The 15,478-nt window shown below is 34.6% G+C and overlaps 1 protein-coding gene across 6 annotated transcripts in view; it reads right to left on the minus strand.

The window, feature by feature from the left end:
• The window catches only part of MICU3 (mitochondrial calcium uptake family member 3), a 78,052-nt gene that overhangs the window by 23,639 nt on the left and 38,935 nt on the right, over positions 1-15,478 (minus strand). For 5 of the 6 annotated variants that reach the window (XM_061404327.1, XM_061404328.1, XM_061404332.1 and 2 more), the window contains exons 5-8: positions 12,247-12,294; positions 8,905-8,987; positions 5,400-5,471; positions 2,205-2,243 (exon numbers count right to left, since the gene is read on the minus strand). In XM_061404327.1, coding sequence (XP_061260311.1) covers positions 2,205-2,243; positions 5,400-5,471; positions 8,905-8,987; positions 12,247-12,294 — 242 coding nt within the window. The remainder of the gene's footprint in view (positions 1-2,204; positions 2,244-5,399; positions 5,472-8,904; positions 8,988-12,246; positions 12,295-15,478) is intronic. The other variant, XM_061404329.1, reaches the window with a different exon arrangement.

Here is a 15,478-nt window from a genome sequence, read left to right on the forward strand (position 1 = left end):
AAGTTGGAGAATATACATTATTTTCAAACAAAGATCATTTATGAATATTGGCACTGTTTTAGTTCATAAAACAAGTTCAATCCGTGTTAAAAAATTATAACTGGTACATTTTTGGACTCCAATGAAATCTGGATAATAATCTTTAAAAATTTGCCAAATATAAGGCATGTCAAAGTCATGCCTTGACTTTGCATTATTGACTTCATGTTTGCCTTACTTGTTCTTCTGGATGTTTTACATTTCTTTTCACCATAATAAGATAATCAAGAGTTGACTATATAAGAAATATGAAAAGAAGTAGGGTTGTTTGGAACAAAGAAGGCTATAATGTAACTGTCTTCTAGAAAATAAAGGAAAAAGAAGGCTATAATGTAACTGTCTTCTAGAAAAGAAAGGAGCATGTTCAATCTTACACTAGGAAGGGATAATCTGACAGAGTAGAGGCAAAATCTACCATAAGAATGATTGAATTTTGGAACTGGCTACTGCAGACACCACAGAACTTCAATGTGTAATAGTAAAATCCAGAGGTACTGCATTTCCTGAAAGAACCTATTCCTAAAGGTAGAATCTGAGGTTATAATTAGTTCCATGAACTATACTCAAATTAGATACTTTATCACTCCAGTTGATCTACAATTCTGGAAACTAGCAAATAATTGCCAGCTAATTCATAACATTATACTATTTTTCTCTTAATGTCTAAGTAACTACAATTTGTTTATGTGGCTTAAACTAGAACCATATTAGTACCTGTTTCCTTTTAACAATACTACTCTGAAATGTATTATTTTAAAAAAATGCTTGTCTCTTATATGAAAATTATTTATGAGTTTAAAGGAAGTATATAAATTGCCACAGTTGGAAAAATGGCCCATGCAATGACAGATTAGAAAAATAAATAACAAAGTCATAATTATTATTAACAAATTTTAAGCTTCATAGGGCATGTGGCATTAGAATCTCTGAGATTTCCATCTTTCACATTCTATGTTTGAAATAATTAACAGGAATCTTTAAAAATTTTTAAGAGAACAGTAGGCTTTATTCCATGGAAAACAGTGAATTTTGCAGAAAAATTTTAAAGTATCTTGTAAGGAATCAAAACAACCAGTCAGTCATAAGATTCCCATGGACTTGGCTTGTTTTCCAACCCATTCTAGGTCCATTCCTTATGACTTAGATATTTTACATTTATTTTATGCTGCATCAGCCTTTAGTGTATACTTGAGTCTCAAAGAGAATTAGTTTTTATAGTTTGGAATTTTTATTAAATATCAATTTCAGGAGGCACACAGCTAGAGTCTACACTATAATGGAACCTTTCAGTAGGACAATACTGAGTAGCTCACTGTAAATTCCAGAGTTTCTCTCAGGTGGATTTGTATAATTTGAGGGCTCCGTCTAAGTGACTTAAGGATGCCAGGGAAAATCAAACGGACTGTGCCTTTTACATTTAGAAGAGACCATGGCCTATTCTCAGTTGTGTAGCAACTGGGCTAATCCATAAGCTATGACTTTCTGGGAGAAAGAAAAGAATGAAAGCGTAGCATGAGAATACATCTGGAAGATCATTTGCAAGAACTCCCAACTTTTTCAGGAAAAGACGAGTTTGAAGATCATAATCCTCTTTGAGAAACAACATGATACAGTGATATATTGAACATATCAAGTGCCATCTTGTACAAGACTTTTGTAGAGACCAAAGGCAGTAGGCAGGCATCAAAAGTTTTAGGAAGAAAAATGGGGAGAAATACTGAGAACTAGCAAAAGTTTATCCATTAATATCTTTGGTATTAGAATTAAGACAAGACTGTACATCAGATGGAGAGATCTAGCTCTTAAAATACCTGTGTCCTGCAGGAGCATAGCCTGAGAATCTGCTCCATAAATTGTACTTAACTCTTCAAATACCACTGAAAAATATAAAAGGTCAATTACTCTACCAGAGTTTTGGGTTCTTGTTCACTCACCTTCACCTTATTTTAATCTAAAGCTAAAGAGAAAGAATTGCTCTGTAAATTTATAATTTTCTTATAAATCCAGGAAGGAAATAAAAACTGGGAGCTTGGTTTCACATTATTATATTCAATAAATTCCTAAACAGTCTCGATAGTAGATCTGGCTTTATAAAAGAAATAGCATTGTCAAGTATAACAGGTGAGGGCTATTTACATAAAGAACATTTAAAGGGTTGTACATACACTATTAGTAGGAGAATGGTATCCATAAAGTTGAAGACGCTGACATAGAGCACAAAGGGCCAAATGAAGTGTCACATTTCAGAATGAACCCAAGTATAGCAAAAGAAAAAAAAGAAAAAGACGACAAAATAATCAATTAGGAAGGGCAAATCATTATGCTACATTCTCTATAGAGCACGCACACAGTACAAGTGGGATAAATGTTAAAGATGAGTAGCAAAGTTTTTTAAATCTCGTATAATTAAACATTAAGTGAATGTGTGCTCATTTCAACCACTTTCATTATAACTTTTTGATGGAACTATTGGTTTGAATTAAACATGGTACTCCGAAGTATGCAGTTTTCCTGAGACATGCTTCAGCAATTCCATGTGCGATGAGGGGCAGACCTGGATGCAGCAGCATGGCGGTGGGGATGGCATGAGACCTATGCTGGAATACAGTTCAGCGCCTGTTAGTGCCATGGACCCAGGCAACTTAATGAACCTCTCTGAGATGGTTTTCTCTTCTGTGCAAAGGTGTGAAGACTTACCTGAGAGAAATGTAATGAGGACTAAATGAGAGTAACATGTATAATGGAGATAGTACAGACCTTAGCACATAGTAAGTGTCCCAAGAAATATTATGCTCATTTCTCTCTTCTGAAGGAGTTCATTTTGATATGTAAATATTTTAAAATTTAGTCTTGCCTAATTTTTGATTTGGGGATGTACTATTCAGTTTAAAATATTCTACTAATTAAAAGAGAATTTCATGTTTCACAATTAGCTAATCTTTTTGAGTATTTATTATATTTCAAACCCTGTTAAGTGGATACAGTTTAACTCATTTAACCCCCATAATCATCATATGTGCTCATTACTCCTATTCTTGTACAAATGAAGAAACTGAGGCACAGAAAAATTTAAGGACCTAGTTCAAGGTCACAGAGGTAATGAATGGCAGAGCTAATAGTCAAAACTTGAAAAATCTGACTCCTACAGTGTCTAACATAATCTATATATTTTCACCATAAGCTAAATTTCAGTTGTTTCAAAACTCAAAAATCTCATCAGTTCAGATATGCATTGTTTAAAATGTGACAGTTCACATTGTTAAAATGTGACAGCTATTAACAATGTTACCACTAATTATTACTATTATTGTAAAACACAATAAAAATATTTGAAGAGCACTGTATTGTCCTCGAGTGTTGCTTAGTTCAGAAGCTGCACTAAAGATTATTTCTGGATTGTTTTAAGAAATAGTTTGGATAGCTAAATTCTATAAGTGAGATTCCAGGAGCATTAATTGAACTGTAAGATAAACACCTCTGGGATACCTATGGAGATCAGTGTCTTTAGCAACATTCATTTCCATATAAGTAAGTGATAGAATACTTAAAAGTTATTTTTATCTGTTCTTTAAGTCTCCTTCCCCATGTATTTGCTAGATAATGTTTCACTGATCTACGTACGTTCATATAAAATAACACAATTTAGGGTATACTGATATAATTTAGATTTCATAATTCAGATAGACTTTCCCTAAATAATCCAAGTTAATAAAGTTTTACCGTATTACTGTTATGAACTTATTTGTATTATATCATCGGTATTAAATTTACTTCACCTGGGATGCAATGAAGCTTTTGTGCTGACATGGTAGCTTTTCCCAATGTGGGTTGACTGCTATTATTATTCCCTTTCCTCTCTCCCTTTGTTACTCACTTAGGTATTTTAGTAAAGGTTACTGATTAGAATAGGATTGTTACTTTACTGGAAGATCAATAAGTCTTTTCTGGAATTAGTATAAATAAACAAACAATTAAGTGTGTATTCATTGAAACACTATCTATTTTATCATTGAGGTATACCAAAAGATTTATTAACATAATTCAACCTCCTAAATGATATTTTATCAACAACTTGCCTATCCAGTCAATCATTGGCAATCCATGAAAGTTAAAATAATTGTTTACTCTTTTAGTATATTATCAGTAGACAGTGTCTTCTACAAGTGTCTTCCATAATTTAATCTATTGGGGAGGTTAAAAAAATACTGATAAATATACCATAGTCAAATATTCTGAGAAATAATACACATTCATAATCCTGATAATCTGCTTTTATTAATATAAATACACACTTTGTAAATCTACTGGGATGAAAATGACACCCATCTGCTACAGATAACCCATGTTTAAAAAAACCTAATATATATGCTTGTAACAGTGAAAAAAATAAAAAGTGTTGCAACTCTTTGAAGTTAATTATTTGATTTCCAGATAAACCAATTAAACTATTTCACAGGGCCACTAATTTGCAAATGGAACAATTATCAATTACATACTAACAAAATTCACCATGTTTCTACTCTCTAAGTACCAGAGGAAGAAATATGATACAGTGGGGAAAAGTATAGGTTTTGGAGTTGGCCAGCCATGGGTTCAAATCTTGGCTTTGGCATTTAATAGTTAGGGAATTTTGGACAAGATACTAACCTTTCCAAGTGTCAGTTTTCTCATCTATAACTATAGATAATAACAGAACTGTTTGGTAGATTAAAAGAGAAAATGCATGCAAAGCGTCTAATATAATGCCTCATACTAAAGTCTTAGTACCTGTCTGTTATTTTTATTAAGTGAACCTAGGATGTTGTCAGGCTGAAATATTTACTTGGGACAAGCAAAAAGAAAACTAGAAGGAAAATGGAGGGAAATGTTGCTTAACTCTACCTTCAAAGTAAAATGAAACATTACTCTTCCCAGAAGAAGAATCTATAATACATCTTTCTATGAATGCAAAGAAACATATTATTTCCTTGTTTTTGCTTCAATGTTCATATTATTATAGTACCACTAAATTTACTCACATGTATAATTAAATCTTTGCAATTCACCTTTAAATTTTTATATGCATAATGATCTGTATTAACCTATTATATGATATACCCTTCAAATCTCATGGATAACAACAATATGGATGAAAATGATTTAATGAACATGGTTATGGATACACATGTTTAATATCAATACTTGATATAAATATTGATATCAAAGCATATAAATACTGAAGTTTTTCTACATAAGAACTTTAGAAAGTTTTCAAGAAACAGACAGATCCAAAGTTACAGGCTTTAATTACTATTTCTCAACATGAATAAAATAATTCTTACCTAGAAAACCCACCTGAAACCATTATAAATTATTCTTACCAGCATTGCACGCTTTTCTTCATCTCCTTTAGTTTCTCTCTTTTCATTTTTTTTCCTGAATATTTCTTGAAGCTGAAAAGAAAACCAATCAAAAATCAAACACCTGATAAGAGTTTCTGGGAACCTATCTAATACCCCATGCAAGATATATTCTAAGAACAAAGAAAATAATTAGCTTCATATACACCAAGAACATTAAAACTAGTATGAATACATTTTCTGATACCAGTTTTTTTCCTAAGAAAAAGTTTTAGGTCCAGCATATAGTTTTACTTTATGATAGTATCTCCTACAGTTTAACTTTATTGCTAAGACACAAAGACACGGAGCCTGTGGCATATACATAAAAAGAGATGAAGCCTACTGAGGAATAAAGGACACTGGACCAGAAGTCAGGGGTCTAGGCTTGAGCCCATCTTCTGTCATAAACCAGTTTCATGGATGGGGGACAGGTCCTCACTGGGCTCCAATTTGCTCATACATGAACTGAAGATGGACTGAATGACCTCTAAGGTCTCTTTCAGGTAATGGTAGGAACATGGGCTCTGCACGTCTAACCTTTTGAGCAAGTTACTCTAATCATTTAAGGCTTGTTTTCTATATGGGGAATATGAATAATTTCTTACCTTAAAGCAATATTTTTTTTCCTCTAGCTTTACTGAGATATATTTTTTCCTCTAGCTTTACTGAGATGTATTTTTTTCCTCTAGCTTTACTGAGATATTTTTTTCCTCTAGCTTTACTGAGATATAATTGATAGGTCTTATACAAATAATGTTGTGCAGAGTAGACATTACAAGTAATTACTTAGCACAAGCACATTGCCTGTTCCAGTATTCCTGCCTGGGAAATTTCATGAACAGAGGAGCCTGGTGGGCTACAGTCCATGGGGTCAGAAAAGAGTCAGACACAGCAACTGAGCACACATACTCTGTTATACATGGCATTATTTCCTGTTTAAAATCTTCTTTTACACATGGAAGCTTAATTTTATCTTTATCTCAGTTTTCTGGTGAGGTCCCTGTTCTTGTCTGTGTAATTTGAACCGCTATCTCAATTCTTTTACTTCACTTAGTATGGCTAGAGCTGAAATTCAAAATGTATTCTCTCCCAAGATATATAATAACAATTTAAAACTACAGTACAAACAGTAAATTATTTTATTAACACATATATTCCATACTTTATCTTAATGAAAAGTTTTTCTTTTTAGCAAGCATTATTAATATTCGCTTTATAAACAGGCAGGAGGATCATAGATTTTACAAATCTATTTTACAGGTCTACAAGTAACTCTGCCCAACTCCACCTCTGCTTTTAGGAACTCCTAGCTGTTGATGTGCGTGCGTGCTAAGTCACTTCAGTCATGTGCAACTCTGTGCGATGCTATGGACTGCAACATGCCAGACTCCTCTATCCATGGGATTCTCCAGGCAAGAATACTGGAGTGGGTTGCCATTTCCTCCTGCAGGGGATCTCACCAACTCAGGATTGAACCCTAGTCTCTTACATCTCCTGCATTGGCAGGTGGGTTCTTTACCACTAGCACCACCTTGGAAGCCCTTAGCCATTTACAAACAACAACAAACAATAAAACAGTATGGCCACTGCAGAGTAGACCATTGCTTTAAAGGAAGAGCAACTTTTTTAAGAGTGTAGAGTAGAAACAAACTGAAATTCTACAAGAATGTTTTACCTCCCACCTCCACAAACAGACAGGAGTCCCACACACATCTACACAGGCAGCTTCCAATGCACTGAGTTCCAAAAGGGAACCTTTAAGACAGTGGGGTGGAACTTGGCCGTGTTTCCATAGAAAGTCTGTTGAAGGCTGTTTCAATTACAAGGCCCATTCTTAAAGTCCTAAAGTACAGCTGAACACTATCATGACAGAGCTCTAGCGAACTAAGTCTGCCCATCTTAGGATGTTAGCAACGTCTCTCTACTGCAACGAAACTCCCCACCTCCGCACCATCGTGAGCAGCACTACAGTAAGGGATCCTTTGTGGGCCCAGCTCCCCAGACTTGCTCAGGGGCTGTACTTGGCCAAGGGCTACACAGAAGCCTTTTGACAGATCCCAGTAATTAGTTCCCTGCTTCCTTTTGAGCAGCTGCTAATTTGTTCTGGTGAGGATTTCCCTCTCGCCTCTTTCCTACCATGGGAAAAAATGATTTCATAATTTCTCTTCTGTGCTCCAGCCTCTGAAGAAAATACTAAGCTATCTAAGAGGTTTTCCAAGGGATTTTTATTGGCTTGTTACAAAGGAAAAACAGAAAATGAAATGGCTATTTATGTTATTTTCTGCTTCTCTTTTTGCTAAGAGAGTAGAGGTAAATATTGAGTTGCACAAAAAGGCTAAAGCTAGACCTTGTTACTGGGAGGAGTAAACCAATGTTAATCTCTGTTTTGGAGAAAATCAGAAAAGGCATTTTGCCACAGACATAGATATAGGATACATGGGTAAAAAGAGAGAAATTCCAGAAGGAGAGGGTGGTTAAGATGAGTGAGTAGCTGATGATGCTGCCAGACCAGCACCAACATGGGACCAGTCAGGTACGAAAGCCTGAAAGACAAATACCAAGAACACGCTTATCAGCCCTTGGTCAAAGACAAGGGAAGGCAATGGGAGAATGGGCTAAGACTGGAATACAAGGCAGGAATGAGTGGAAGAGAAAAAAAATATTGTAAATCCTTTAAAGAAAAGGAAGGGAAGTTTCCACAGGCAGGCAAAGAGCTGCCTATGGCTGGGTGGCTGATATGACAGGGTCTGGGCGTGTGTAACAGCCCAGGATTGCCTGTCTCTCACTCCGTGGAAAATATACATTTCAAACCTCCAGAATATGTGTAAACAATTATAATCATCTTCATGTGTGTGTGTGCTCAGTCACTAAATCATGGATGACTCTCTTGAGATCCTATGGACTGTAACCACTAGGTTCCTCTGTCCATGGGATTTTTCAGGCAAGAATACCACAGTGAGTTGCCATTTCCTTCTCCAGGGGATCTTCCCACCCAGGGATCAAACCTGTGTCTCCTGCACTGACAGGTGGATTCTTTATCACTGAGCCACCTCAGAAGCCCTATAATCATCTTTATACACTGAATAGATTTATATAGTGTAAAAATAATTCAAAATAAAGTACATGAGTATAATATACTGTATTAAGGTAAAAGCATAATACTTTTACTCTTTTTTCAACAATGTGCTGTGCTTAGTCACTCAGTCGTGTCTGACTCTTTGCGACCCCATGAACTGTAGCCTGCCAGGCTCCTCTGTCCATGGGGATTCTCTAGGCAAGAATACTGGAATGGGTTGCCCTCCTCCAGAGGATCTTCCCAACCCAGGGATCAGACCCAAGTCTCTGGCATTGCAGGTGGATTCTTTACTGTTTGAGCCACCAGCGGAGCCCTTTTTCTACAGCGGTATTCTAAATAATGCAAAAACATAAAAAATATAAGTAAGCAATATATGTATTGATAAAATGTAACCAATAATATACATACCACCAAAAACTCCTTTTTATCCACCATCTCATTGCCATCTGTGTCAAACATGTTGAAAGCTATTCTAAAACCTGCATGTGGCTCTGCCAGACAAAAACAGGGTATTTGTGAAGTGGAAAAATGTTTTCAAAGTTCAAAATCCACATTAGTTGTAAACAACTCATATTCTGTGCAGAAATGCTTTAACCAAGAAATTAAAAGCAACATGTTACTATTAGTTAACTATAATAAAAGCTATAGGTAAGTATATATACTTCTGTTTCATATATTAGCACACTTAGTAACACAGTTGATAATACACTTGAAATCTACTTGTGTGATACTTGCTGCATATCATTAACAGTAAAATCTGATTACCTTCCTTCCAAAAATAAATATTCTTTCTTTTCCAAAGTCTGTCAGTTTGTTTGAAAAGAAAATATCATCTCAGTACATTTGAAATATTTTTAATATGTCAGCTAGTTAGAGCAGAAGAAAAAAAAATACAACACAATGGACCAGCCTAAAATCCTGGGGAAATTATAACAGAATGACCCACACAAAAAAAAAATCAGGCATGAGAGATTACATACTTGGGGTTGAACTTCCAGAGGCTTCAAATACAGAAATATAAAATAAAAAGGACTTGAATAATTAATTCCTTATTTCCCCCAAATACAAGGAAAAACTGCTTTTCTGAGAAAGACTTTCATACACTATGAACTGCTGTAATTGTATGAAAATTATAATAAGATTCAATACCTCTTCTCCTTCCACTTCTAAAGCAAAAAGAAGAATGCTTGGACAGAAGAAAACTTGAACGCATCCTTCAAAGCAGATCTCAGTGTACATGCCTTTTTCAAAACATTTGACCTGTTTTGAGATGACTGGCAAAAAGTTTAAAAAGGGACCTCCCACAGGTACATTTGCCACTACGTGTTTTGAAATTGTGAACCCAGCAAAGCGAAGCACATAGACTTGCTTTCTTAACCAGTAATAGCTGTCTCTGAAAATAATGGAAATGAAAGCTTTTTATGCAAGTTCATTTTTTGCATGTATTTTAGGAATCTAAACTTACTTTCATTCTCACTCACTTGAGGAAGAAATAAAAAGTTACACCATTTCCAATGACCAAGGTTTAAGCTTTAAAAAGATCTTGAAGATACACACAGAAAGAAGTCCTCACAAGCATTGTTTGGAAGGGAAAATAAAGTCAAAGTAATAAAAAGTAAAGGTGGGGGGGGGTGGGAAACTATAGACAGCTAACATGGATTATCTAGCTCACTTCCTGTGTGCTTAGTCATTCAGTTGTGTCCGACTCTTTTCGACCCCATGGACTATAACCCGCCAGGCTCCTCTGCCCATGGAGATTGTCCAGGCAAGAATACGGGAGTGGGTTGCCATGCCCTCCCACAGCAGGGATCTTCCCAACCCAGGCATCGAACCCAGATCTCTCACATTGCAGGCAGATTCTTTACCATCTGACCCACCAAGAAAGCCCAAGAATACTGGATTGGGTAGCCTATCCCTTTTCCAAAGGATCTGCCCGACCTAGGAATTGAACGGGGGTCTCCTGCATTGCAAGCCGATTCTTTACCCACTGAGCTACCAGGGAAGACCCAACCAACACCCATAATTACAGAAAAGTTAGGGTCTTTGAGTGCTGTGACTTCATGTGGAATTCAGAACTCATCTTAGAAAAAGAGTTTAAATTGAAAAATTATAATTAAATAACACCCATAATGTTTTTTGTTTTTTTTGTGTGTGTGTGTTAAGAGTCACAGCACTCAAATATCCTAACTTTTCTGTAGCAAGCAAAAACCACTATATGGGATTTTTTCTAACATGCTAAAACCAATCCTGTCCAAACTCAACATGTGGTTTTCCTCACCAGTTTTGTTTTACTTGTACCTACCACTATGCTGGTTCAGAGACTTATAACTTCTAATTTTGCATCCAAAGTTGTTCTAGCTAACAAGATAACTTTGGAACAAGTCTCTGAGATACTCCTTGGCACCCACTCCTCTAATTTCCATGGTGGCATTCATCCTTGACTGGACTCAAAATCCATGGCTTTCCAGTCTGGAACGTCCTCAGGCAGTATTATAATTAACTGCACAATACTTACTTTTCTTCAGTCATTTTAAATGATTTTGAGCCAGGAGAAAAAAAGCAAGGGAAAAAAAAAGGCAGTAATTTTTGAAACACACATGTGTGCACACATACACAACACATTTCCCAAACTTCCGGTGACAGAACTCCAACATAACATTATCCATCACTAAATTCAGAATAAAACAGTGGCTGTGTTATCTTCCAATCATAGAAGTACAGGAATTTTAAGACTGGTTTCTAATGATGCAGTTTTATTGATGTTCTTTTTTCCAACACATCTCCATAAATATCCACAATTGGAAATTCCAATAGTCACTTTCTTGTGTTCATTTGCCAGTTAGTTTCTGAGAGGCTACCATGCACCTGACACTGTTCTTAATACAGAAATGAACGAAAAAGATAAAATCTTTGCTATTGTGGACCCACACAGACAAAAACATGTAAACCAATAAACAAATACTTTCAAGTAGTTTCCATGCTATGAAGAAAATACAACACTGGACAGGGAGAAAAAGGGAGAGGTAGAAGAGGGAGCTATATTAAGGAGAGTGGTTAAGTAGGGCTTCCCTAAGCTTTCATGTTTCAAAGAAAACCTGAATTATTTTTATTATTCGGAGGATCTTGAGGAAAAGCATTGATGGTAGCAGGAACAGAAAGTACAAATGAGACTTCAGGGATTTAAAATGTCAGATAGATGGTTGGAGCACAGTGAACTACAGGGTGTAAGTTCCCCCAATAAATGCAATGAAACTTAACTGAACACTTTAGTAAACTCTTCATATATTTCAAAAGAATTGCTGCATATGAAAAGAACAGAACAATGAAGCTGGTGGAGGATGTATGATGGGTCTCCTGATAGACTCAGTAGTTAAAAGACTCATTCTTTCACACTAATCTTGCAGAAAATGTGATTTGAATGAATGTAGCAGAAAATTTACAAATTATTACCCGTCCTTACCTTTAGGCTCCCACATAGATTAAACCACAAGGATTGATGTAGGATATTAAATTCTTAATTTATGAGCATTTTAGTACTATACCATAAGCCGTAATCATATTTATGGTTTTGACACTTGACAGTACTATTCTTAGCATTTTCCACTGGCATTTAGACATGAATTTTGCAAGACAGCGTGGATAGAACTAAACTGATTTTCAAAGTATGAGAATCTAAGAAAAGATTTATTTCCCAAGGTTATGCTTGAGAAAGAAAACTGCATCAGAAATAGATTTAAGGAGTACACTTACTTGTTAAAATACATAAAAGAAAAAGATACTCTGTGTAAGAAATCACACCTAGAAGAAAAATAGTATTAGTTATGCTGTATATAAAATATTTCTTTCATATTTATCAAGTAAAATATTATTCTTATAATAGCTGTAAGTAATAGTTACAAAAAATTCAGACTTTAAAGAAGATGCTAAATATTGTTTTAAATGAGACCAAACTATTACCATAAGATCAGAGCAAAAGAAGCAAGAAATAAATTTTACTTTGTTTCATATGCCCTCTTAGAAACAAAATTCACATTAATGCTTCCAGATATATTGACACAAAAGCAAAATTATTAATAATATTTACATATAGCTGTAAATTTTAAACGTGTTGCTAGAGCTTTCAATATATGAATCTAATTAAAGATTAGAAGGTTGAAAATGGTTAACTCTGTGAAGTGCTTAATGACATCTTAGACCTCCTTGAATAAAACATTTAGATATTCTTGCTTAGAGATTTGACTGCTGTATTGCATTCAAAAAACACAACTCTATAGCTATTACTTTTCTGCCTTTAAGTTATCATTCATTACTCTTGACACATTTCATGCTTCTATTAAGTCTAAGAAATTTTAATTTTAATTAAATGGCTTACACTTTCTGCATATTGCATCCTGAGTTCTCTGTAATCTCATAATTATAAACTTTAAAAGGAGTTTGTTAAGTAAATAAAAATATACATTCTGTTACTCAAATTCTTGCTTTTGAATGATAACACCCAAAACTAGAATTAATGGCTTAATTGATTTTCCAAGCAGATCCTGAGAAAATTAAAATCAGGAATAAGGCAATAATACTTATCCAGATATGAGAGAGTTCTCATGTTTGGTAAAACAGTATAAAAATGATCAGATCGTGAACCTTAAAACTCCACTTTACCTGATGCTCTTTGAGGCTATCCTCTTTGTTACAGAACAAAGAGAAGAGGAGGCACTGTCAGGCGGTCTGTCAGGAGAGGTGAAGGCACTGAGCTAGGAGGCCTGAAAGCATTCCCGTCTTTTGTTTATACTAGAATATTGTGACCTATAGACATAGTTCTGGTTGATTGCCATGAATGTTATGGGAGAAAGATTCTGGAATGGTCAATGTGTATAAAGATACAATACCTAGATTCCATAGGGATCCCTCAAAAAAAAAAAAAAAAAAAAAAAGAATTGGAAATGGGCTCTGTAGCTCCACAATCCAGTCTCATTGACTGTTGTTCTAACTGATGTGGGGGAATACACAAGAGATGCCGGTTAGTGCAAAGAAGTTCAATGCCTGCTGTACATCTTTTAATTGATAATCAACACAAGAGTCCCCTCAGTGAAGGATTACTTAACAGTAGGTATCTTGATCATGAGTACTACAGTAGACACTTGTTGGAAGTAAGGAGTTTTTGAGGTGGTGTCATCCACAGCAGAGAAAAACAAAGTGAGAAGCTCATGATAAAATTTAATAAAAATGGTCAAGGAGAAGAGAAAATACTACTAAACATGAACTGTAGATTCATGCTTTTAATTACAAAAATGGAGAATCATAGACTAATCTTTCAATTTGTTTTAAGGTCACCCAGAGTCAAAAATAAAATAACAGTAAATGCTAAGCATATAGTAAACTTGTGACCTTTAGAAAAAGAGGATAAGAAAGATGCCAACTAGGTTTCCTTTAAAAGTTCAATTTAAAAAATTCTAAGGGAAGTTCCTTTAAAAGCACCACAGTGTTTAGTTCCTATATCCCGATACATTACAGCTGGCTATTATAACTAAGTCTGTGTAATTCATGTTCCATAAATGTTACATACCAATTAAATTTTTGTAAACTAACATTTTCTTGCTGGGTTGTATTTTAAGCTGATAGAATTCTTTGTAAGTTAGTCTTCAACAGCTCTAAAAACTTAAAGATTCCTCTTCCACCTAATCTCTTTATTAAAAAACAAGACTATAACTCTTTACTTTACCTAACCCAATGGTTCTAAAACTTGGGTACATGGATTACCTTGATAATCCCATCACTATGACATAGATCTGCACTGTTCTACAGGGTAGCCACTGACCACACAGGGCTACTTAAATTTAGAAATAATTAAAAGTAAATAAAATTTAAAATTCAATTCCTCAGATACAGTAGCCCCATTTCAGGTTCTTCATAGCCACAACTGACTCAAGGCTATGGACTCTAGGGATATGGACATTCCAGCCACTGTAGACAGTTCTATTGGATAGCATTGAATACATTACCTTCCCTGAAAAAAATATACAAATCTGCACACAACTTAAGTAGGATTAGGACTTGCCTAAACCTATAGCTTCCAGATTTAAGCCTCCCTTTAACTAAAAAGAATTTCCTTCTTCCATCCATTTATCTTTCTTAGATTGTATTTGATCCAATTTTATTTCCCCATGAGAGGTATCAAGGAAATACTTTTTACATTCACCAATTTACCCCATTCTTCTGAGCTTTGAACTTTCTTGATCCTATCATTCCACTCTAAGATTTGAATGGCAATCTTTAACACAACTTCCAGAAAAAAAATTCTAAGAACTTTAAAGATATCGTAGCCCAGACTTCACAAAGATGTATAAACCCTAGTTATGAAAAGCCTACAATTAAAGATAAGGTGTCTCCTCCATCCAGAGTCCATGAGATCTAGGTACAAGCAATTTGAATTTCTAATTCTACTTAGATAAACATATATGACTTATAATTACTCTTTTAAAGTATTTATCTTCATGTTAAATATATTATTTTCAAACCAGTATTGGTTAAAAGTGATAGAAAAGAAAAAGGTAAGTTTATATAATTGCTTTATATTTTTATTTTGTATATTCTTGTATTTGAATATAAAACTATATATTTCTAAGAAACATTCCTTGCTAAGATTAAAAGAAATTATATTGATTAGTTTCTACTATAAATATTTATAAAAAGTACACTGTAAAAGAAAATTGCAGTAACAGCTATATAATTTGATTGCAAGGACATACATGAATTAATGAGTTATATAGATGTGGGTAATACAGTAAGTTGAAACAATTGGATTTTGCAGTGAGTTTTGTCTTTAAAAAATGCTCAAATTGTACAGCCAAAAGATATATCCAATAAGCTTTTCATACTGATTAAATTTAAGAAAATCTGTAATCCCCTGGAAGTAAACGGAAAGAAGAAAAAATAGATTTGGAAATCAGTATTTCTGAACAATGCTTTCTGTAGGTAGATATAATAC

This window comes from Bos javanicus, chromosome 27 (genome assembly GCF_032452875.1).
Source record: "Bos javanicus breed banteng chromosome 27, ARS-OSU_banteng_1.0, whole genome shotgun sequence".
Classification (NCBI taxonomy): domain Eukaryota; kingdom Metazoa; phylum Chordata; class Mammalia; order Artiodactyla; family Bovidae; genus Bos; species Bos javanicus.